This window comes from Phalacrocorax aristotelis, chromosome 1 (genome assembly GCF_949628215.1).
Source record: "Phalacrocorax aristotelis chromosome 1, bGulAri2.1, whole genome shotgun sequence".
In the NCBI taxonomy this organism is placed as follows: domain Eukaryota; kingdom Metazoa; phylum Chordata; class Aves; order Suliformes; family Phalacrocoracidae; genus Phalacrocorax; species Phalacrocorax aristotelis.
Genome location: NC_134276.1, coordinates 219,174,061 through 219,199,641, shown reverse-complemented (window position 1 = coordinate 219,199,641; position 25,581 = coordinate 219,174,061). Strand labels below are relative to the sequence as shown.

The window sequence follows — 25,581 nt, the reverse complement described above, 5'->3', positions numbered from 1 at the left end:
GAAGCCCCATGCCCCAGGACTACAGCTCCCAGCATGCCGTGAGAGGCAGCCTTCCCTCCTTTCTGATCCTGCGAGATACCCTTCACAATGTTTGCACACCCCCCGTGCTGACATGACCGGACAACCTGCTGAGCTGCCAGTGCAGGCAGCGCTCCCCAGCATGGCTTCGGTCAGCCTCCACTGCCTGGCTCTGACACAGTGTGGCCCCCTCACGTCCCTGCCACCACTTCAAGCCTCCACCATGGACCCCACTGCTAATACTGTTACCACATTTGATCTGCTACTTTTGTACATAACATTCTGTGATCTCAAGATATTTTAGCACTCTAAACAGAGGCTTTTCTTTACCCAAGTAAAAATAATCACAGAATCATGGAATGGTTTGGGTTGGAAGGGGTCTTTAGAGGTCATCTAGTTCAACCCCCCTGCAGTGAGCAGGGACATTTTCAACTAGATCAGGTTGCTCAGAGCCCCATCCAACCTAACCTTGAATGTTTCTAGGAATGGGGCATCTACCACCTCTCTAGGCAACGTGTTCCAGTGTTTCGCCACCCTCATAGTAAAAAGTTTTTTTCCTTGTATCCAGTCTAAACCTACCCTCCTTTAGTTTACAACCATCACCCCTTGTCCTGTCACAACAGGCCTTGCTAAAGAGATTGCCCCGATCCTTCCTAGAGTCCTCCTTTAAGTACTGAAAGGCCGCAATAAGGTCTCCCCGCAGCCTTCTCTTCTCCAGGCGGAACAACCCCGACTCTCTCAGCCTGTGTTCGCAGGAGAGGTGCTCCGGCCCTCGGATAATTTTTGTGCCCTCCTCTGGACCCGTTCCAATGGGTCCATGTCTTTCTTGTGCTGAGGGCTCCAGAGCTGGACGCAGTACTGCAGGTAGGGTCTCACAGTACTGGAAGCTGAGCTCTAAAGCGAACAAAACCATCTGAAATATGGTCATTCCAGCATGAGAGGATTTTTATCCTCTCATGGGTGGGTTGAAAATCGAGTCCTGTTTGTCCTCAACCTCTCCTCCATCTATTGAGTGTGAACAAAGGAGAGGTGGCTCGACTACAAAGGGTAAATTTTGTGCTGACCTCCACTTACCATTTTGATTCCTCGATGCTGTTGGCATCTGGCAGAAGAATCTTGCAGGGCTGCACAGGTATACTCCAGGCACCAAAGAATAAGTTAGAGGTTCCAGGACTGGAAGGGAGCACCAATGTATTTTATTCTTTCCTTTTGTCACACCCACCCCCCAACTTCCCCCCACTCTAGCCTGCCTTGTGTATTTCTCATTCACAGCCAACAATATGGCCTTACATGGGAAAGTATCAACCTCCAGATTGCATAAAGGGGACGCTGATGGATTAGGCGGTGCCCTGTTAGAACTGGCAATTGTGGGGCCATACGTTTGCAGTACTGCAGGTTGGGTCTTACCACAGTGGAGTAGAGGGCAGAATTATAGATTCACAGAATCACAGAATGGTAGGGTTTGGAAGGGCCCTCTGGAGATCATCTTGTCCAACCCCGCTGCTTGAGCAGGGGGACACCAAGAGCAGGGGGCACAGCAATGTATCAAGATGCATGTCTCCGGGGAAGGAGACTCCACAGCCTCCCTGGGCAGCCTGTGCCACTGCTCTGTCACCCTCACAGGGAAGAAGTTTTTTCTCATATTGAGGTGGAACTTCCTGTGCTCCAACTTTTGCCCACTTCCCCTTGGCCTGTCATTGGGCACTATTGAAAAGAGCCTAGTCCCATCATCCTGACACCCACCCTTTAGATATTTATAGGTATTGATGAGATCTCCCCTCAGTCTTCTCTTCTCCAGGCTAAACAAACCCAAGACTCTCAGTCTTTCCTCATAAGGGAGATGCTTCAGTCCCCTGATCACCTTGGTAGCTCTGCGCTGGACTTGCTCGAGCAGTTCCACGTCCTTCTTAAACTGGGGGGCCCAAAACCAGACACGGTACTCCAAATGTGGTCTCACTGGGGCAGAGTAGAGGGGGAGCATAACTTCTCTCGATCTGCTGGCCACATTCCTCTTAATGCATCCCAGGATACCGTTGGCCGCCTTGGCCACAAGGGCACGTTGCTGGCTCATGGTCAACTTGTTGTCCACCAGCACTCCCAGGGCCTTCTCAGCACAGCCGCTCTCCAGCAGGTCACCCCCAGCCTGTGCTCTTGCGGGGGGTTGTTCCTCCCCAGGGGCAGGACCTTGCACTTGCTCATGTTGAATTTCATGAGGTTCCCCTTCGCCCAGCTCTCCAGCCTGGCCAGGGCTTGCTGGATGGCAGCACAGCCTTCTGGTGTATCAGCCACTCCTCCCAGCTCGGTATCATCAGCAAACTTGCTGAGGGGACACTCTGTGCCATCATCCAGGTCATTGATGAATATGTTGAATGGGACTGGACCCAGTACAGACCCCTGGGGAACACCGCTAGTGACAGGCCTCCATCCAGACTCTGCTCCATTGATCATGACCCTCTGAGTTCTGTTGTTGCGCCAGTTCTCTATCCACCTCACTGTCCACTCATCCAGCCCACACTTCCTTAGCTTGCCTGTGAGGATGCTATGGGAGACAGTGTCGAATGCCTTACTGAAGCCAATATAGACAACATCCACTGCTCTCCCTTCATCGACCCAGACAGTCACGCCATCATAGAAGGCTATCAGGTTCGTCAAGCATGGTCTTCCCTTGGTGAATCCATGTTGACTGTTTCTGATAACCACCTTTTCCCCTACATGCCTGGAGATGACCTCCAGGACGAACTGCTCCATCACCTTTCTGGGGGTGGGGGTGAGGCTGACCAGCTGATAGTTTCCTGTGTCCTCCTTCTTGCCCTTTTTGACGATGGGAGTGACATTTTCTGTCCTCCAGTCCTCGGACACCTCTCATGTCCTCCACGACCTGTCAAAGATGAAGGAGAGTGGCTCAGCAAGAACATCCACCAGCTCCCTCAGCACTCATGGGTGCATATCATCAGGGCCCATGGATTTGCGAGGATCCAGTTTGCATAGCTGATCTCTGACCCAATCCTCCTCAACCAAGAGCAAGTCTTCCTTTCTCCTGATTTGTCCTATCTCCTCTGGGGGTTGGGATGCCTGAGGGCCAGCGTTAGCGGTAAAGACCAAGGCAAAGAAGGCATTCAGTAACTCCACCTTCTCTGCATCCTGCGTCGCCAGGGCCCCAACCTTGTCCAACACTGGGTCCACTGTGTCCTCAGTCTTCCTTTTACTGCTGATGTATTTGAAGAATCCCTTCTTGTTATCTTTGACGTGCCTTGCCAGATTTAATTCCAAGTGGGCCTTGGCCTTCCTCATTGCATCTCTGCATACCGACAACATTACTATATTTCTCCCAAGTGGCCAATCCCTTTTTCCACATACTGTGAACCTCCTTCTTCCATTTGAGTGTCTCTAGAAGCTCTTTGCTCATCCATGCAGGTCTCCTGGCTCCTCTGCCTGACTTCTTCCTCCTGGGGTTGCACCAATCTTGAGCTGGGAGGAAGTGACCCTTGAATACTGTCCAGCTGTTTTGGGCCCCACTGCCTTCCAAAGCCCTAGCCCATGGGATTCCTCCAAGCAGATCTTTGAAGAGGCCAAAGGTGGTTCTCTTTAAGTCTAGGGTTCTAATCCTACTTGTTGCCCTGCTTCTACCATGCAGGATCATGAACCCCGCTATCCCATGGTCACTGCAGCCAAACTACCCCCAACTCTCACATCTTCAGTCAGACCTTCCTTGATTGTTAGTATAAGGTCGAGCAGCTTAAGTATCAAGTCTTGCCTTATTGGCTCCTCCACCATCAAAAAGTTGTCCTCCATTCTCTTCAGGATCCTTCTGGATTGTGCATGGCTCGCCGTGTTGCTTTTCCAGCAAATATCCTGCTGGGAGTCCATTATAGACCATCCAACCAGGATGAAGGGGTAGATGAAGTGTTCTACAAGCAGCTGGCAGAACTATTACAATTGCTAGCCCTTGTTCTCGTGGGAGACTTCAGCCTACCAGATGTCTGCTGGAAATACAACACAGCAGAGAGGAAACAGTATAGGAGGTTCCTGGAGTGTGTGGAAGATAACTTCCTGACACAGCGGGTAAGTGAGCCCACCGGGGAGGTGCCCCGCTTGATCTGTTCACAAACAGAGAGGGACTGGTGGGAGATGTGGTGGTCAGAGGCCGTCTTGGGCTTAGTGACCATGATATGACTGAGCTCTCGATTCTTGGTGAAGTAAGGAGGGGGGTCAGAAAAAGCACTACCGTGGACTTCCTCAGGGCAGACTTTGGCCTGTTTAGGGCTCTGGTTGGGAGAGTCCCTTGGGAGGCAGTCCTGAAGGGCAAAGGAGTCCAGGAAGGCTGGGCATTCTTCAAGTCAGAAGTTTTAAAGGATCAGGAGCAGGCTGTCCCCATGTGCCACAAGACAAACCAGCAGGGAAAATGACCAGCCTGGCTGAACAGGGAGCTTTTGCTGGCACTCAGGAAAAAAAGGAGAGTTTACCTCTTTTGGAGGAAGGGGCAGGCAACTCAAGAAGAGTATAGGGATCTTGTTAGGTCTTGCAGAGAGAAAACTAAGAAGACAAAACCTCAGCTAGAACTAAATCCGATCACTGTTGTAAGGGATAACAGAAAATGTTTTTACAAATATGTAAACAAAAAGAGAGCCAAGGAGAATCTCCATCCTCTATTGGATGTGGAGGGGAACATCACCACTGAGGATGAGGAGAAGGCTGAGGTACTTGATGCCTTCTTAGCCTCAGTCTTTAACAGTAAGACCAGTTATCCCCAGGGTATTCAGCCCCCTGAGATGGAAGGCAGGGACAGAGAGCAAACTAAACCCCCCATAATCCAGGAGGAAGCAGTTACAACCTGCTGCTCCACCTGGACACTCACAAGTCTATGGGGCCAGATGGGATCTACCCAAGAGTACTGAGGGAGCTGGCAGAGGCCATTGCCAAGCCACTCCCCATCATTTATCAGCAGGCCTGGGTAACAGGAGAGCTCCCCGATGACTGGAGGCATGCCAATGTGATGCCCACCTACAAGAAGGGCCAGAAGGAGGATCCGGAGGACTACGGGCCTGTCAGCCTGACCTCAGTACCGGGGAAGGTTATGGAGCAATACATCTTGAGTGAGCTTACCAGGCAAGTGCAGGACAACCAGGGGATCAGGCCCAGCCAGCATGGCTTCATGAAAGGCAGGTCCTGCCTGACCAACCTGATCTCCTTCTATGACCAGGTGACCCACCTGGTGGATGAGGGAAAGGCTGTGCATGTTATCTAGCTGGACTTTAGCAAAGCCTTTGACACTGTCTCCCACAGCATTCTTCTGAAGAAGCTGGCTGCTCATGGCTTGGATGGGTGTACTCTTTGCTGGGTAAATGTTGTGGTTTAGCGGCAGCTCAGCCCCACACAATCGCTCACTCACTCCCCCACCGGTAGATGGGGGAGAGAATCAGAAGGGTAACGCTCGTGGGTTGGGATAAGAACAGTTTAATAATTAAAATTAAAAGAAACAACAGTAGAAATGCAATGTAAAGGAGAACAACGAGAGGCGCAAAGCCCCGGGGGAGGGGGAAAGGAGGGGAGGGGAGAGGGAGAACGAACCGCCGAAACAAACCGCACGTGCCGCAGCCGCTCGCCGCCCGCCGACCCGGTGCCGCGCCGCCTCCGCGCTGCCACTGCCCCCCCCTCAATATATTGGTCATGGTGTCACATGGTATGGAATGAACCTGCCATTGGCCAGTCGGGGTCAGCCGCCCCCACCATGGCCCTGCCCCTCCCAGCCCCCCCGCCACGCGGCAGAGTGCGGGAAGCTGGAAAGGTAGCCGACCCCCACAGTGAGGAGAATTAACCCCTTCTCAGCCAAAACCAGCACAGTAAAAAACTGGCTGGATGGCTGAGCCCAGAGGGTTGTGGTGAAAGGAGTTAAATCCAATTGGCAGCAGTGTTCCCCAGGACTCAGTTTTGGGGCCAGTCTTGTTTAACATCTTTATCAATGATCTGGATGAGGGGATTGAGTGCGCCCTCAGTAAGTCTGCAGATGACACCAAACTGGGTGGGAGTGTTGATCTGCTCGAGGGTAGGAAGGCTCTGCAGAGGGACCTGGACAGGCGGGATCAATGGGCTGACGTCAATTGTGTGAGGTTCAACAAGGCCAAGTGCCGGGTCCTGCACTTGGGTCACAACAACCCCATGCAATGCTACAGGCTTGGGGAAGAGTGGCTGGAAAGCTGCCTGGCGGAAAAGGACCTGGGGGTGTTGGTTGACAGCTGGCTGAGCACGAGCTAGCAGTGTGGCCAGGTGGCCAAGGAGGCCAACAGCATCCTGGCTTGTATCAGCAATAATGTGGCCAGCAGGAGCAGGGCAGTGATCGTGCCCCTGTACTCGGCACTGGTGAGGCCGCACCTTGAATCCTGTGTTCAGTTTTGGGCCCCTCACTTCAAGAAGGGCTTTGACGTGCTGGAGCATGTCCAGAGAAGGGCAGTGAAGCTGGTGAAGGGTCTGGAGAACAAGTCTTATGAGGAGAGGTTGAGGGAACTGGGGTTGTTTAGACTGGAGAAGAGGAGGCCGAGGGGAGACCTTATCGCTCTCTACAACTACAGCAAAGCGGGTGTTGGTCTCTTCTCCCAAGTAACGAGCGATAGGACAAGAGGAAATGGCCTCAAGTTGCATTAGGGGAGGTTTAGATTGGATATTAGGGAAAATGTCTTTCTGAAAGTGTGGTCAAGCATTGGAACAGGCTGTCCAGAGGGGTGGTAGAGTCACCATCCCTGGAGGTGTTCAAAAAACATGTAGACGTGACAATTCAGGGCATGGTTTAGGAGACATGGTAGTGTTGGGTTGATGGTTGGACTTGATGATCTTAGAGGTCTTTTCCAACCTTTATGATTCTATGATTCTATAATGGTCTCAGGCCAGTGGCTGCTTCCAACCTCACCCCCCACCCCCACCCCCCCGCCCCCAGGCTCTGGGCCTGCAAACCTTTTCCATTCTCCCATTTAGAAGTTTTTCCACTGCTGTCTCATGAGGGTAGCTCTCGTTCCACCTGCGGCAGTTATGTGCACTCGTCCTCATTTTTCCATCATCTATTTTGCACCAGTTCCTTTAGTTGTGTGCTCTTTATGTTATATCTCTTTGAATTGCAACATTACACCAATACCTGTTGGGTTTTTTTTTTAAATTGTCCTTCCACCCCCATTATTCTGTGTGGGGCTTTGTAAGTACCCCAGCTCAGGCTTCTCAGTGTCTTTCTGTCTTGCGCTGCCTCTCTCATGGGCCTCTCATGGGTCTATTTCATCCAGCTGATGGTCTGAGTTGCCACATGGCACCATGCTATATGCCTTTTAGCGTTCTGCTTTTCTTTTATGTGCTTCTTGGGATTTTTTGTGCCTGTGGGTAGAGTCAGGTCTCCTTTTGACATTCTAGTCCCTCGGGTTTACGTTCCTCTTTTGGCCATATAGCCTCACTGGTCTTTTCCCACAGTGCAGAGGGGAGCAGAGCACTCAGTTCCAGGACACCTTGGGAGCTAGGATTGAGCTTCCTCTCATGTTTGTGGGGCCATCCCCAAGGACATCTGGTATGAGGGTCAATGGTCTGAGTCTAGACTATGTGGATACATTAATCCCTCTCAGAGTGTCTCCAAGGTTGTTTTTGTTTTAGCTGTATAATTGCATAAGAGGAAGCCAACTATCTGGGATAAGTGGGGTACACTTACATCTTAAGGACATACCTTAATTGCCAGACACTCTTAACTACTTTTCACACAGTTTTTCCAGATGACAAGCAAAGGTGTTTGGGGTGCACCTCAAGGAAATCAGGCCCATATGTGTGGCCAAGGGTAGTGGACACCATTGCTGAAATGTGAAGCAGCGTTGCAGCAAAATTCTCCAGTTACAGGGGTGCATGATATCACATCGCTCAGTTGTATACTGTGCAAACTACTGCTGTCATATAGTGATGGGGACAGTACTGTTCTTTTCATGCATTTTTTTTTTGTAGACTGAGAGCATGATGGAGTAGGGTACAGGAGTATATCTTCTCTGTTTTGTTAGGCAGTACAGGTACCCAAGGGCCAGCCCACATTAGAGAGAAGGCATGAAGATCTCAGTTTTGACCATTGGCAAAGGAAGGCGCATCCTTCGGAGGCCAAGGTGAAATACAGCTGTTACTCATTCAGTTTGATTTTTGGCATGGGGTGCATGGTCCATGACTTAACACATATTAGAACGAGGTGCCATGGTCAGACCTGGCAGAACTTTATTGCCATCTGAAGCAGAAAAAATGCCAGAGAGGGAAAGAGATGGTCAGCGAGTCAGACAGTGGGTCAGGGAGCCAGACAGAGGGACAGAAAAGCAAAGGGAGACATGTAGGGATGAAGAACAATGCAGTAGAGAGATGGAGGCTGGGAGAGGCAGAGAGGCGTGCTGGAAGGTGGAGGGGTAGGGGATGAGGAGAGCGGGGGGGACAGGGATTCAGAAGAGACCCAAGGGCCCAGAACTCAACACAGCTCCCTCTCTCAGCACTGGCCAGAGACTTTTACAATTCAGACACTTTTCTCTTTTCCTCTTTCTCTCTCGCCCATCTTCTGTAGCTCTGGTCACTAGTCCACCAAGGACTATCTTGGTGTCTTATAGCTCTAACAACATAAGGCTTCATAGATAACTGGTGCAATACACACACAAATACATGGGTTTATCATACTTTTGATTACATATACAGCCCCTGGGTTATATTTTCATGATCTAGTCTGCTGAGGACTCCTAATAGGAATCCTTCCTCACCCAGAGAGTCAGGGTTTCTTGTCTGCAGTTAGAGACAGCTTCCAATTCAATCCACTTAATTTTATTCTTCAGCTGGTTTACCTTTTCCTGGTCTCTCCAACTTCAGCCATGACAGCTAGTCTAAAACGCAAGTATTAGACTTTTTCCTTTTCATGAACGTTTATATGATAACAAGGCAAATCAGAAACAAAACAAAACAAAGCCAGATGCTGTCAACGACATCCACAGGGGAAGAATGCCCTCACGTTGGTTCCGGGCAGGGCGCATGCGCCTGAGCCGACGGCGTGAGGGAGGGGCTGGACCCACTCCCGGGAACTGCGCGGGCGCGAAGTCCGAGCTGCAGCACCCAACTTTGGTCAGTGGGTGGCAGCAGTGCTACGGCCTCCGGCGCGCCTGGCGGGCCAACACGGTTCTCTGGAGGCCCCGTGCGAGAGACTACAGCTCCCGGCATGCCACGCGGGCCAGCATGGCTGACCGCACCCCTGCCAGTCTGGTCGCCGGGTTTTTTTCCGGTTCGCGAAGTCCACGTTTCAAAGCGGCCTCTGTAGTTTCTTGATAGCTCATTGGTTAGTGTGACAGGTGAGGTTTGTTTCTTATCATTGTCTCCCTGTTTGTTTTGTCAGGTCTGTATGTCTGTATATTTTGTTTCTGGCTTCCTGCTTTTCCCCTTAGTTTCCCAGCTGACAGGGTCCCTGATCAGCTAAGCTTGCTGGAGCAAACATTCTCGCCCTCTCACATGCCTTCATCAGTTAGTGTGACTGACCAGGTTTGGTGGTCAGGTTGGTGTCCTTGTATGTTCTTGTCTATGTCTTCTTCCTTTCCTTCCCCCCCCACTTTTTTTTTTTTTTTTTTTTTTTTTTTGCATTGAGAAGGGCCCTGGACCAGATACCCTTAAAGGAGCAAACTGTCTCCTTCCGCATACCCTTACCAACACCAGTGTCAGTTCAACAAGGTCGGAATATCCCCAAGAGCCTGATGTATCAGCTAGGCCTTCTCCACAGCTGAAGCTGTCAGCAAAGTGGCAGTTTGAATGGTCATGCTGCATGCGGTGAGTGATGGGGATGTTGATGTGACTGCCCATACCAAGGTACAGGCCTGCAAGAAAGCCCACGGCAGAGCTTTGGCAAATCCTTGCTAGTATGACTGTGCAGTTGGCTGAAGTAAATGGTTGAGCTGGAGGAAGGGAGTGTCAGGCCACAGCTGCCTTCAAGGAAAGCAAAGAAATAGGCACTGGAGGAGGGAAACCCAAGAGGCTCCAGTGAGGTCTGAGAGAACAGCTTGGGTTAAGCCTTGAGCAAGGACATTCCTGCAGAGGAAACACCTTCTTGATGAAGGGTGAAGTGTTTGTGGGAGGACCTGGGCTGTGGAGTCAGCCCAGTGGGTTTGGGGAAGCATCTGTGAGGGTGCCTGACCTTCTGTGAGCAGCCAAATCAGATCTAAGTGGAGGGCCTACAGCCGTCAGCTGCTGAGGTCCTACAATCTTTAGTGAGACTCTGCACAGGATGGGGAGACATTTGGGATGTTGGTGGGCAGGCAGACATCTTTGCCAGTGGTGGGAGCCTTAGCAAAGTGGTGACTGCTGAACAAACCTCTCTCCATCGCTACTGTCAGTAGGACAGAAATGGCCGCAGGGGGAGGGACCTGCTGCAGGCACTGGGCATTCATGCACAGCAGGGTCTGCCATCCTGCACAGAGGCATACATGGGGGAATCTAGATCTGCATGGTGGCTCTTAGGGAAGGTGTAATCAATGAGGTGAGAATCACAGAATCACAGGTTGAAAGGGACCTCAGGGATCATCTTGTCCAACCTTTCTAGGAAGAGCGCAGTCTAGACAAGATGGCCCAGTACCCTGTCCAGCTGAATCTTAAAAGTGTCCAATGCGGTGGAGTCAACCACTTCCCTGGGGAGATTATTCCAATGGTGACTGTTCTCACTGTGAAAAATTTCCCTCTGGTGGCCAATCAGGATCTCCCCCAGAGCAACTTGTGTCCATTCCCCCTTGTCCTCTCCATGTGACTCCTTGTAAGAAGGGAGTCTCCATCTTCTTTGTAACTACCCCTTAAGTACTGATACATGGTGACGAGATCCCCTCTAAGCCTTCTTTTCTCAAGGCTGAAAAAACCTAGTTCTCCCAGCCTATCCTTGTATGGCAGCTTCCCAACCCTTTGATCATCTTGGCGGCCATTCTCTGGACCCCTTCCAGCCTGTCCACATCTTTTTTGTATAGCGGGGACCAGAACTGTACACAGTACTCCGGGTGTGGCCTGACAAACACTGAGTAGAGTGGGGTAATACTTCTTTCTCCCTGCTGGCGATGCCCTTTTTGATGCAGCCCAGCATCCTGTTGGCCTTCTTGGCTGCAGCGGCACACGGTTTGCTCATATTGAGCTTTCTGTCCACCAGGACCCCCAGGTCCCTGTCCACAGAGCTGCTCTCCAGCCAGGTGGATCCCAGTCTGTGCTGCACTCCCAGTTTATGTTCTCCCAGGTGAAAGGCCTTACACTTGTCCTTGTTGAACTTCGTAAAGTTCTTGTTAGCCCACTCTTCCTGCCTATCCAGATCTTCCTGCAGAGCAGGTCTCCCTTCTGGAGTGTCTGCTTCCCCACTCAATTTGGTGTCATCAGCAGACTTCATCAGGCTACACTTGATCCCGCTATCCAGATCACTTATGAAGATGTTGAATAACACTGGGCCCAATATTGATCCCTGGGGAACTCCACTAGTGACAGGTTGCCAGTTTGAGAAGGAGCTATTTACCACCACCCTTTGGGTACGGCCTGTCAGCCAGTTTCCCACCCACTGCACAGACCACTTCTCTAGGCCATGACGCATTGATTTCTCCAGGAGGACGCCATGGGGAACAATATCAAAAGCCTTGGAGAAGTCCAGGTAGACAATGTCCACTACCCGCCCCGTGTCAACCAGGCAAGTCACTTTGTCATAGCAGGCCACCAGGTTTGTCAAGCACGATCTGCCCTTAGTGAAGCCATGTTGGCTTTTCCCAGTCACGTGCTTCATTTGACTTGTGATGGCCCCCAGGAGGATTCATTCCATAACTTTCCCAGGGATTGAAGTAAGGCTGATGGGCCTATAGTTACCCAGATCCTCCCTCGAGCCTTTCTTGTAGATAGGGGTAACATTTGCCTTCCTCCAGTCCTCTGGGACATCCCCCGTTCTCCACAACTTCTTGAAGATTATGGAGAGTGGCCTCACAATGAAGTCAGCCAGCTCTCTCAACACCCTCGGGTGGATGGCGTCAGGGCCCATTGATTTGTAGGGATCAAGCTCCTGTAATAATTCACATACTAACTCTTCCTTCACTGATGTTGAGTCTATGTTTGGATCAATCAGAAATTCCGTTCCTAAAGCCTGGGACCCAACAGTTCTGGTAAAGACAGAGATGAAGACAGTGTTGAGAACCTCTGCCTTTTCAGCAGAGGTGACTGACTGTCCTTTTCTGTTTAACAGTGGGCCTATGTTTTTCTTCTGTTTCTGCTTGTGGTTTACGTACCTGAAGAACCTTTTCTTGTTATTTGTGACATCTATGGCCAGTTTCAATTCAAGCTGGGCTTTTGCTTTTCTAACGGCATCTCTGCACACTCTGGCAATGCCCTTGTAGCATTCAGTGGATAATCCTCCACTTCTCCATCTCTGGTATGCTTCTCTTTTGGATTTGAGTAGACTCAAGAGTTCATGGTTGAGCCAAGGGAGCCTCTTGCTCTGCTTACTTCCCTTTCCTTTGTAGGGGATAAACTGGTTTTATGCTTCCAAGAGAGTTCTTGAAGAACTCACAGCACTCACTAGCTCCTTTATCTTCCGTGGAAGCATCCCATGGAATCCCTTCCAGCTGACTCTGAGTGAGCTGAAAGTTGCTCTTCTAAAATCTAGAACCCCTGTCTTAGTACTGACCTTCAGCATGCTCAGCAGGATCCTGAACTCCATAGAGAGGGAAAGTCAGGGAAAGTTGCCCATTATGAGACAGATCTGTTTTCTCTCTGACGCTGGAGTAATGGTTCAACTTGGCCAAAGAATGGGAGCAGGAGGACCCAGCCACAGCTCAAGGGTCAGCACAGCAATGAGGGGGTGACCAGCCTTTGCGGCCACCTGTGACCTTTTTGTCTTACTCTTGTTCCTGCATGGAGAAAACGCTTGTGAGTAGTTTGACTCCCAGGTGGGATTGGTGGGCCCTCTGGTTTACTACTCCCTGACTGTATCCTGCTGTTGGGCAGGGTCCTGATTCAGGCACCTTCTCTGAATACAGGTGTGAGGGACTGAAAGAGTTAATGTCTCAGATGTTGTAAAGTGGGACATAGCAAGCTGCAGGCAACAAATTGACAGACGCAGGGCAGGGCGGGGGGGAGGGGTGAGGAGCATGTTCGAGGATGTGCAGTCCCAGGTTCTGCTGTGCCTCAGATAGCAACTTGCAGAGGTCATACAAAGTTTATTTGAGGAAGGGGCTTATGACTGTCTGAAAGATCCCTCACAACCACCCCTCACAATGGCACCTGCACAGAAGCTCATGAAACTTCTGGAGAAAGAACCATATAAGCTCACAGGCGGCATAACTGAAGGCGGGACTTAGACTATAAAAGACACTACAAGAGAGACTGGGGCACGCTCACCACCAGAGGATCATCATGTCTGTCGTCATTGGCACTGCATCTAAGGGTGGTGATATCTCCCTATTTTCCCCCTTCCCCTTCCTCTTTTTCTCTCTCTCCCCCTCCTTTCTTTTCCTCTTCTTTTACAAGTATTCTTAATAAGAACCCCCTCCGTCAACACTTTTCCATGTTTTCAAGTTCAAGTTGTCTTTTTACCTTCAAGTTACTTCTGCATTGAAATAAAATGTTTCATTGATTGTTTGGTGTCATTTCACCTTAATTTAGTCCAAGGGGATCATTAGAACCTTGGTCACTCTCCCTCCTCCTCTCAGGTTGGGACACGACAACAGGATACGGAGAGAGGGCACTTCCCAGCTGTGTTCAGCCTGATCTTCCCTTGTTTACCTACCCATCAACACCAAGATCACACAGGGCCTGGGCTTTATCTGCAGAAGAGAAAGGGGTAGGCAACAAGCTTGGCTGGTCTCTTAACACACATCTTGTTAATCCTCTCTTCTCTGTGTCACAAGGGATCTCTGAAAGAAGGAGGTGGAGTCCAATCTCCTTAAGAGCATCCTTCTTTGTGGTGGCAGGACAGGGCAGTTGCCCGCTGGACTCTGAGGGCAGCACATTGTAGTGACCATCAGGGAGAGACCCCCTCCAAGTCTGTAGGAGAGATAGAGGATGATCACATAGCTAATGAAGGTCCCTGATATTTTGGTAGCTGCATTCATCCCTGCTTCCTGTCTAGTCAGGAAGTTTCCCAGGTGCCTTCTCCCAGCCCATCCCTGCTAGTGGAGGAACTCTTCTGACCAGGATAAGAGGAAATTTGTTCAATGCTCAGAGTTAGGGAGGAGAAATCTGAGCTGAAGGTCTATATTTTGATTGGAAGGCATTTTTTAAGCCTACTTCCACTGTGTCCTGAGGGTATGTGTTAGGCAGGGTTTTTAAATGATCCTTGAGGATGTGACATCTCCATGCTGGGTCCTTCCACCATCATCCACGCGGTGGCCTGAGGAAGAGGACACAGGCAAAAGGATTTCAAAGGCTCATGGGACATACCCTCATGCCACACACCCACAATCCCAGGGCAAGTCCCCAAACCATGACAAGTGCAGTACGCCTCATCCTCCACCTTTACCACATAAATATCTGCCCATCTGCAGCTCCTACATGCCAGAATCTATCCCTTGGCCAGGGCCACAGCTTTGGTGGAGGTCTCATTGCCACACCCAGCACTGCACCTCCTGGGACAGGATGTTCAGGAACTGCTCCAGCACTACCAGCTCCATGGTATGACTCTGCAGTCCCAGACATTGCTGGGACAGCTCCAGCAAACAGCTTCCAGAGCCCGCTCTGTCTCCAGATACATGAAGCCCTAACCCATGAAGCCCTAAACCTTAATCTGAACTTTAACTCCTAACCCTTAAACTACAAACATTAACCCAATCCCAAATCCCAAACCTGAGCCCAAGTGCAAACCCAAACCCTTAATTCTAACCCCAGCCTGAACCTACCCCTTGACCCAATCCCATATGATAACTTCAACAATTAACATCCTAAACATATTCCCTAATTCTAAACCCCTCACTCCAAACCCTCACCCTAACTCAGAGAAGTGGAGTTCCTGTCCTTGGAGATATTTGAAAACCCTGATGTGGTGAAGCCAAACATAGCTCTAGATTCTATCCGCCTCCTCCCAATTCTTCTTTTCTTCTATCAAAGGGAACAGTTCCAAGATATGTTTATTGTAAATTTTTTTAATCATAACTGTTCAAATAAAGCCAAGTAGGTCAGAAAACAATTATTTCTCCCCTCTACAGAGACTTCCTCTCCCCCTCCCCAGTCTCCCTTCCCATAGCTTCTGACAAAGGCACATACTGCCAGTCTGGTCTCTCAAAGAACATGCTAGCTTCAGAGCAAAAAAACTGAAATCATTCAGTAACAGAAGAACAGAAACATTAAGAACAAAACATATGTCTGCAATTTAGTGTAGTGATAGCATGATGCAGGTTTTTTTGTCTATTACAAATGTCATAACTACATCTTAGCTGGGATATGTTCCAGCATCATCAGCAATGACAGCTAAGGAAGAACCAGTTTTCTATAACATCTATTAAAAAAAAAATTAAACTCCACTTACAAATATTCAAATACAAATTATTGAGAATGTACTGCATACATGCCCTTCTTTATGTACATCAAGAAGATTCTGTACAGTGAGTACAGCAGCTTGCTGCAACACTGCTGGCAGCTACAACTTCTTGGTGATTTCTTTAATACATCAGCTGCACTTATAAAGTCTTTACTTTCCTAAGAACTAAAAATAGGGGCGTTTCTGTATGTCAGATCATAACAAAAATGCAGTTTTACATGTAATTTAGCCAAAAAACTGCAGGAGACTGAGGATTTGTACCAAGTACAGGACAGGTTCAAGAGAGGTCTTGGAAAAAAACACTCTGCCTTCCTCAGTCCAAAGGGACAGCAGAGTCCAACAGCGTATGCTCATAATAATCCTCTGGAGAAATGAGGAATGTTTGCCAACGCCCAGGTTGTGATTCCTCTCAGAAGTGCGAAGACTGCAGACGTGTACATGCCAGTGGGACCTGGAGTATGAGACTGCCGGGCAAAATGCTGGCACCTATGCTAAACGTGATCACTCACTCTTTCAAGCTCCTGTGACAATATTGACTAAATCTCCCTTGTCTTAGATGAAAGCCTAGACACTTTGTTTAGTATACATACGTACATCACAGAAGCTTAAATATAAGCAAGATTAAGTCCACTCTAAAGTCTTCTTGTTACAGGTCTGCAAGTTCTTCCTTCTGCACAGGAAACGTGTGCCCAACTATGGCATAGGCACTCAGCCGAACTTTTCCTGCATTAATCTTACTTTCTGGTTCTCTTTCCAGATTCAAAGGAGCTTATGATTGTGACCTTACCTAATGGTAGTGAACAAGACACAGTTTGCTCAGTCTCCATCCATGCTGCGTCACTCTTCCCGTCACGTACAAAAACACAATCATTTGTGGCAGCACTGATCTAGAGTATCAACTTCACTCCAGTATTCACATGAACAGCAGAATTCACAAGTCACCTTGCGGAGTTGTTTGGTTTGCTTCTTAGGTTTTTCTCCCCAAGAATAATAAGAAAGACCAATAAAGGATGTGCGAAGCAACAATATCAGGATCATCTTCACATACTTCATTTATCCAGTTGTATGAGAGTAGTAGGACAACGAGTGTAAAAAAAGATTCGATCTCTCAGGTAATTCCTCTGCTTTGGGAAACTGAGTAGCATATTTCCTCTGGTTACAGAAGCTGCTCCTAAACTGTTGACTTGGTTGGTAACGAGTTCTTTGGTCACAGAAAGCTGCAAACAGCAGCATTACTGACAGTGCTGCTGGGAACAGATTTATCACTATCAGCCTTAAAGACTGATTTTTCTTTCAGCTCCTGAGATCTTATGAATAAAACTACTTCTGTAGAGACTACCAAATCCAAGCACATCTGGTACTGGGAAACATGCTGGTGTTTCTGATCTAATACTATGACAAGAACAGTGGAAATTACATTCTTTTGCCAATTCTCTACATTGATAACAGTTTGAAGCTCTTCCTTTATACACGTCAGAAATTCTCCACTCTCCATCATCATGTGAAGAGCTAGTGCTCTTCACAAACTTAGTGTTATTTTTAGTCCACTGCAAAGTGACAATCTGGGACACAGAATAAGGAGGAAATTTGTGCCCTGAAACTTGGCCTTTAAATTTTAGAAAGTCAAGTCAAATACTACCACCCAGATCCAGTTTTTCTGAACCTGCCCTGCATGTATGTGGCTCAGCTTCAATATTTGCACAGGAACATGCACTCAGATACACAAATATAGCAGTGTCTTTCTGTTCCTACTTCCATATGTGTGTCTATGGAAATTTTGTTTGTTTTAAAAAATGCTGTCTCTCCTTTCTGGTGTGTACACCCTTCTGTCTATTGGCACAGCATTTTCCCCAGCTTGATTTATACACTATGCCGACGGTTGTTGATCATGGCCACAATGTGTGACAGGTCCAAACTTTTCATCATAACCTCCATGAACTCCTCGTCTTTCTTTGCTCCCTCCACAAATTCATCCAGAGAAAGTTCACCTGTGGCAGACACAGACAGAAGGCATCAGAATCATGCCAGTCCACATTTGAACAGGAAAAGGAGCACAATAATCTAACTTTAGAGACCACTTACTACACATGCACTGTTCTAAAGCACCAAGAGGCCTGAAAGAGTCTTTTTAAGGTTATATGAAACTTCCCCAATATCCAGGCAACTCCAGCTTTCTTTTTTTTCCCCACACAAGGGAAAGGGTCATAAGAAAGAATAGAGGAAGTGTATACCTAAGGGGAAGGATCATAGCTTCCTACAAATAAGACTGGATTAGCCGCCTCCTTTTTGGCCTAACCTGTCATACTCCTAACCTGCCCCATATTTGCTGGTTTTCATGTTTAAAAGAAGTGACAGAAGAAAGCTGTGACAGGCAGGAACAGGTTTTCTGACCAAGGTCAAAAAGCCCTTGTGCAAGGAAGCAGCTTGGCAGAGTTCCTCTGGAATAACAAAAGAGCATGTCAGAAGGTAATGAGCACATGAATTAGCAAAGAAAAATATCTCTCAGGGACATACAGTGACTACAGTGGCATTGACCAGCTTTTGACTGACTGGTCCTGGCAGAGGACAACCCCCCCTTGGATACAAGAAGTGTTAGCATGAATCTAAGGAGTGTTGCTTAGCGTGAATCTAAGGGTTATTGTATATGATTAAGTTAGCATGAAAATAGACTCTCTCCTTTTTGATTAAGTATTGTGAATAGTTAATCTAAGGCTAGGGCTGAGATGTCTTAGCCATCAGCTCACTCATTTAATTAATGACAAGTGTTTCTTTTTGGAATAAAAATGAGTGAGAGTTGCTAAGAGAAAATAGTTTTAAGTTGTTTCTATGTAACAGGAGTTAGTATGCCCCATCCATCAAGATCGCTGAAGATCCCTGAAGAAAGGAAAGCATGCATGGAAGAAACCGAGGTAGAGCCAAGAAGAATGACTTAGTGCCAATTATAAAACTTATGTAGATTAGAATGAATATATTAGGTAGAATATGTATTAATATATTGTATAAATATGGATAAGGTAGCCGGTTTTGGTGTGCTTGATTTGTGGAAAACCACTGAGCACCCAGGCTTGCACAACCCTGAAATAAATTTGCAGTGTCTCGCCTGAGTATGTGATTATTGGCTCACTACACACCAGGTGACAAATCCACTTTTCAGATAACAGTCCATAGCACTTCTGTACTTCATAGTGCTTGCTGTACTGCCTGTAGCAGCCCTAGTGAAGAAACTCTGAACTTCAACACTAAATTCCAGTTCTTCCTTTCCCTGCTGCTGAAATATTTAGGAGCAGATGGGGCCGTCTGTTAGTATTTCCTGCTTCCAGCTCTGACATAAGCTACACAGCAACATACAAAAAGGCAGAAAAACCCCACCCCACTCCAAAACCCAACTACCAAACTCATGCGGATAGAACACAAATGAGACTTAGTATAGGGAACAAAACCTGTCATACTGATTATGCATGATGCACGACGGACAAAAAAGGCAGGAATCTTACCATCTCCGTTCACATCAATTTTGCTGAAGACTCGGTTGGTGAACTCTTCTGCACTAGTTTCATGGTTACCACCATTAATAGCTCGAATAGCCTAAAATAAAAGACCAAGAATAGCAAGCTACCTAATGGTTCCCAAAATGATAGACTGATTCCACTGCAGCCTGTCAGTGTAGATTCAGAACAAGACAGTCACACCTAGTACCTTCCCCATAAAAATGAACCAGCATCATAGGAAAACACAGCAGAAATCATCAGGCCTTACAGCTGGCACTGAAGGGTGCAAAGGGAGCATGGTTCTGGAGCATGGAATGAGCAGTGAAACCAAGAGGATCACCCTAAATCTGCTTAGGTAGAGGCCAAGCACTGCAGAAATGGTAGAGTCAGGATCCACCTGATTGATCCACTCTCATTTGATTGATCCACTCTCATTTGATCCATATCTCATTTGATAAAATGAAATTCCTTTGTTATATGCCGTGGTCATTTATTTCTATTCTTGATTTCCCTATTTCCATTTATATACAGCTTCCTGTGTGTCCTGCTTCTCCCTAAAGCTCACTGGAATTTCATTTTCAGCTTGAGAAAGTTTAAGTATTATTCACTACTGCTTACTACAATTCACCTTATTCATAACCATATAGTGCAGGGTTCTCTTTTCCTTCCGTGCCTAATTGTTTCCTTTGTTTAAGGATGCCCATGAAATATATGATTGCAGAGCCTTCATATTGATTCTAAGAGTATTCATTTTCTAGTTCTTATCTTCTGATATTTGGTAAGTTTCTTCATTCTTTTTCACATGCCATTTTACTAAAACTAATTATCACCTCAGCAACTTCCTAAGACTGCCAAAAAGATACTGAACTTCACCCACAAAATTCAAAGGGCAGTAAATTGGTTGCCACCAATTATTGCCCACAGCATTTGTTTTTCATAGAATCATAGAATGGTTTGGGTTGGAAGGGGTCTTTAGAGGTCATCTAGTTCAACCCCCCTGCAGTGAGCAGGGACATCTTCAACTAGATCAGGTTGCTCAGAGCCCCATCCAACCTAACCTTGAATGTTTCTAGGAATGGGGCATCTACCACCTCTCTAGGCAACGTGTTCCAGTGTTTCGCCACCCTCATAGTAAAAAGTTTTTTTCCTTGTATCCAGTCTAAACCTACCCTCCTTTAGTTTACAACCATCACCCCTTGTCCTGTCACAACAGGCCTTGCTAAAGAGATTGCCCCGATCCTTCCTAGAGTCCTCCTTTAAGTACTGAAAGGCCGCAATAAGGTCTCCCCGCAGCCTTCTCTTCTCCAGGCAGAACAACCCCAACTCTCTCAGCCTGTGTTCACAGGAGAGGTGCTCCGGCCCTCGGATAATTTTTGTGCCCTCCTCTGGACCCGTTCCAATGGGTCCATGTCTTTCTTGTGCTGAGGGCTCCAGAGCTGGACGCAGTGCTGCAGGTGGGACCTCACCACAGTGGAGTAGAGGGGCAAAATCACCTCCCTTGACCTCCTGGTGACATTTCTTTTGATGCAGCCCAGGATACGGTTGGCTTTCTGGGCTGTGAGAGCACATTGTTGGCTCATGTCCAGGTTTTCATTCACCAGTACCCCCAAATCCTTCTCTGCAGGGCTGCTCCCAATCTTTTCATCCCCAGCCTGTATTGATATCGGGGGTGCCCTGACCCAGATGCAGGACCTTGCACTTGGCCTTGTTGAACCTCATGAGGTTCTCACAGGTCCACCTCTCCAGCTTGTCCAGGTCTCTCTGGATGTCATCCCATCCTTCTGGTGTGTCAACTGCACCGCTCAGCTTGGTGGCTCCTGCTAACTTGCTGAGGGTGCACTCGATCCCACTGTCTACGTCATTGATGAAGATATTAAACCGCACTGTTCCCAGTACAGATCCCTGAGGGAAACTACTCATCACCAGTCTCCATCTGGACATTGAGCCATTGACCACGACCCTCTGGATGCGACCATTCAACAAAATCCTTATCCACCGAACAGTCAAGAGCTCTGTGTTAAACAATTACTATCTGTTGCTTCACTGTGACGTCTGAGTATTTCTATTGCAAGTTATTAGTAGAAGGCTGTATATTATTACAGTTATTGATTTGGTTTGTTCTCTTCAATGCCCAGCCCTAAAATTCATATCCAGATGAAAAGGTAGTACTAATATCTTATTAGGTTTTTTTATTTGTGGACAGCTCAGGCTTCAAATCTTTATCAAATCCATTTTCTGACCTTTCTTATTCAGAAATGTAAATTATTTATGGTCATTGAATCTTTCCTGCATCTTTCTGTTTTCCCAGACTCTACAGAATATTCTTAACTTCCAGCAAAATTAATTCTGAGATCTTCATAAGGTTATGTTTATGCCTGTAATTCCATCGCTTTCCACAATAGCTATTTGCATAGTTTTTTTTTCCATTGACAGTCATTCTTCATCAAACTATTTGGCAGAGTCAGAAATGTTTTATTACATTGACATTTAGGAGCTGGTTATAAAAAGTGAACTGGGAGTAACTCTCCAATTACTATTCACTTGGGGAAAAGGACATATGAAGGACACATTGCAAAGACCGCAACTGACAGTCATGGAATCTGAAATCTTGGAAAGCGCATTTAGGTCCGAGGCAGCTAAAAAAATTCTGTGGAGTTAGCTACGCTGTAACATATGCTGTGGTGGTAAAGAAGAGTCTGTCAAGTGTGTTTACTGGACTATGAGATTGCGGGGAATTCTGCTAAAAGAAAGAAGGCTGTTAAAGAAGGTCTCATCCATGATCATCCATATGGGGAACAGCGAAAGTCTTACTTGTGTGGTGGAATTGGTCTTTAAGGAAAGAGGAAAGAACAGAGACCGCTGGAGACTCACCTTAATGATGTTGAGCAATTCATGTCGATCAATGCAGCCGTTGCCATCTACATCATAGAGTTTGAAATACCACCGTAATTTCTGCTCCATCTTCCCACGGAGAACGAGGCTGAGGGCAGCCACATATTCCATGAAGTCAATATACCCATCCTGTGGGAAAACAAAAACCAAATTGTGACAGGAACAAACTGTTGGAGTTATGGCTCTGGAGCTGTTTTACCTTATTTGTGTTTAGATTCACAGCTAAAAGAGAAAGAAAAACAAATGGCACAGAGACTTTGACTTAAGAAAAAGCTTCGGTGCATACGCACACACACGTGCATGCACATGCATGTGCATGCTATTTCTCTGGCCATGTTTAAGGTCTTCTAAATACCTGAATTCCTAAAGTTATGTTCTATTACATGTCAAGGTTACTCTGTGCTTGCCATCTGCAGATATGGAACCTGTCACTCCTCATGGCCAGTGTGAACAAACCGCTTTCTGTCCACCAGAGCTGACTACCTATGCCTGCTGGGAGAGAAAATTGATCCAGAACCCTGGCTGCAAGAAAAGTGGAAGGTACTTGTACCTTAGGTTTTCTGAACTAGCCTACTTTGTCTTTGTGGGAAACTTCTGCTATTTCAGTAAGCCATAGATCTCTTCTCCATTCTCTGAAAAAAAAAAAAAGTGATGGAAGGCATTTTCTAAAATACATAGAACATGATTTGAGAGCTGGAATAATTTTTCTGTATTTAGGTGTTTAAACATTTCATTTCTTGAATCTGCAAAGAAACTCAAAAAGCTCATTTCCTTTGCAGGAAAAATGCCAGACAGCAGAGTTCATAATCCCTAGATTTGACACTGTCTAAAATTTGAAGTAGTTAAAAAAACCTAACAAATAAAGTGCATATCTTTGTCAAAGATTCTGAATAACTACTTCAACAAATTACAGAGGAAAAAGGATATGAAACTTTGATTTACTGAGGTATTTAATCAAAGTCAGATGCCTTCCTGGAATGGATGTAAATAAATATATGTAAAAGGTGAATGTAGGTGGACTAGCGGAGCACTACTGTTTTACAGCAAGGTTCACAACATTTTAAAATATTCATTCACGATCATTGTAGTACTCCCCTTATGTGAGTTTTTCATAACTTCATTGAGCAAAGACACAGAAAACAAAGATAACCAGCTGTAAAGGTGGGAAGGAGGGCATGATTGCAATTTTTAAAATAACTCAATTAAAAATTTATCCTCTTTGTCCTCAGCAGGGTTCTCCAAATCTGAAGGTCCAGAGGGCAGATGATTCCATCCATCATCAATGTGTCTATTATTACAGGGTGGCTCTTCCTTTGGGTGCTCTTGTTCCTTGCCCTTGCTTATAAAAAGAGCTTAGATTAAGTGGCTAACTATTAACAGGCTAAGATTAACTGACATAGGTCCATCTCCATTAGTTGCCACACTCTTACTTCATTCCCCTTTAGATCACTATCACTTTATTTAGAAGATAGCTTTTCATCTTTGTATTACCAAATTTGTATTTGAGAGTCTTCTTAAAACATTGTTTAAAGCATAACATGGGGCTCACAGGAGAACTTTGGAATGTGTAACATCCTTGAGAAATTTTAAAGTCCTTAAAAATCCCAAGAAATGCCAGAGGTAAAGGAAAGTCTTGTGCAAGAACTGCAAATGTATTCATTTAATTTACAAAACTGCTTCTCATCACTATCATCATCCTGGGCACAGAGACCTTTAGGATGAGAAAAGTTATTCTTTGAGATTTGCAACCATTTCCAGTCATTACATCCACCACAAGCCCTCAGCTACCCTAATGGAGCCTGGCTGCTCCTCTCTTACCTTTAAGAATTTTGTAATATTCCTTAGCAGTCCTTAACTTCTTATGCCTTCTCCCATGTCCAAAACAATGTTCTTTGCTCAGTCCTTAGGCTTTCCTTCTCAAAACTGACCCTGTGATTTCCCACCTGTTTCACATATCTCTGTGACTAGTTCCTTCCTGACTCACAGACATTTGCTCCAGCCATTTCAGAACCTCAGAGCAGAGAGCAAAGCCTGTAAGCATAGGCTTAAGTATATATGGATAAAAAACAGGCAAAGGTGAGGGGCATCGCACGCTTAAAGAAATTATGAGGGCTACTGTTTCTTACCTTAGAGACAGCCAGTGGTTGCCTGTCACAGTGAGGAATACTATTGACCTCCCAGCTACTGCTATATGCTATACCTCCTAACGCTGAGGACAGCCACACAGATTGTCTGCTCCTGCAGTATTAATTTCAGCTGCCAAATACCTGGAGCTTACTTCCTCTGTGAATGTTACAATGATTTCTATTGTGTTTGATTCCTGTAGTCTCTACTATTTAATACAGATATATTTCTGAAAATAATAAGAAGAACATATAAGAGTAAGAATAATAATGAAATCTCCTTTCATTAGTAATTTGCTAGTGAAACAAGGCCATGTCGTTTAAAACACCATAAGGAACTCTCAAAATTCAAAGATTAACTTGTACAAGGTAGTTAGATAATAAGGTGTTATGACCTATGGTTATCTATGTCATTATCTCTGCACATTAATTTGTTCCTTGCATTTAGCTACTTTACATTAGCGACCCTCAGCAGCTTTCCATACCAATGTTTGTAAGAGAAAACCAAGGACTGTAAAAGCACAGGAGTTGGTTTGCTTTTAGGCAGTATGAGGCAGTTAATCTCCCCACTGGACAACTCACCTTGTTCATATCAAATGTGCGGAACATCTGCTCAATGTACTCATTGGCTTCTGGATCCAGCCCTCGAAGCCCGAAGAACTGTTTAAACTCGTGCTCCGTCAGCTGTCCAGAAGGACACTCCGTCATGAACTTTTTGTACCAGTGGTGGATTTCAACAGCCTGCAGATCATCCACCGTGGAGCTACTATTGTTCCCCATATGTATGCGTGTTCAGAAGAACAATGCTACAGGAATGATCCTCTTCCTCCTGTTGCTCTCACAGCACTGCCTGTCTGCTCCCGTCCACGTTCGACATTAGTCAGTTAAGTGACAGATCTAATTTTCCACAAGCCAATTATGAATGTTAATCTGCTTAGAGGCCTATTTACAAACCTGAAAGTTTCAATGATACAAACAGTTGTCTTGGAATGGAAAGGAGGTGCAAGATAATCTAGCAAATCACTGCTATTTCAGGAGCCAAATCAGAAAGCATGAGAAGGTTAATCAGACACTGGCATCAGGAGCTATACTGGTTTGTACACTACCCTATTTTTAAACCTTATATAATTATACATGAAGATAAGAGGAAAAGGCTACAGGATGTGGTATGTGAGGTGAAGTAAAGATCTGCTCCTCTAGCTGGATTTGAGAGTCTGTTTTCTCAAATAGAAATGGTGGATAACTTAGTGTATAGGACCAGAAAGTGTTACAGAAGTACCCCATCATAAATGTTAGGCTATGTGGGGAAAAAGCTCGTCTCCACGCACATAAAGGGGCACAGAGGAACAATGGCAGTTGGGGGAACCCAAATAATCCCCTGACCTGGCTAAACCCAGACCCACCACAGAAGTGCAGTCAACCCATAAAAGGTTCGTTGGCACAAACAAGAAGGAGCAAAAAGAGACAACCACAGGCTGGGGAAACCAAATAACTGTCCCAGCTCCTTCTAAGGCTGTCAGAGGGGAGCCATCAGCCCCATGGGCCTGGAGGTGACACC

General features: G+C 46.6%; 1 protein-coding gene across 1 annotated transcript; it reads right to left on the bottom strand.

Annotated features, from left to right (window-relative positions):
• Positions 1–16,551: 16,551 nt before the first annotated feature.
• On the bottom strand, positions 16,552–25,097 carry LOC142057914 (guanylyl cyclase-activating protein 1-like). The gene is made up of 4 exons (XM_075094896.1): positions 24,606–25,097; positions 21,880–22,029; positions 19,015–19,105; positions 16,552–17,508 (listed from the first exon to the last, which is right to left on the bottom strand). Exons 1-4 carry the CDS (start codon positions 24,801–24,803, stop codon positions 17,381–17,383), a joined length of 567 nt encoding a protein of 188 aa, XP_074950997.1. The 5' UTR covers positions 24,804–25,097; the 3' UTR covers positions 16,552–17,380.
• Between the last annotated feature and the right edge of the window lie 484 nt (positions 25,098–25,581).

What these genes read in the sequence shown, in the direction of transcription:
- LOC142057914 (XM_075094896.1), bottom strand. Translation starts at nt 24,803, where the DNA reads ATGGGGAACAATAGTAGCTCCACGGTGGATGATCTGCAGGCTGTTGAA. An exon ending in GCACATTTGATATGAACAAG is followed by an intron (nt 22,030 to 24,605) that starts GTGAGTTGTCCA and finishes GTTTTCCCACAG; the next exon opens with GATGGGTATATTGACTTCAT. An exon ending in AATTGCTCAACATCATTAAG is followed by an intron (nt 19,106 to 21,879) that starts GTGAGTCTCCAG and finishes CTTTTATTTTAG; the next exon opens with GCTATTCGAGCTATTAATGG.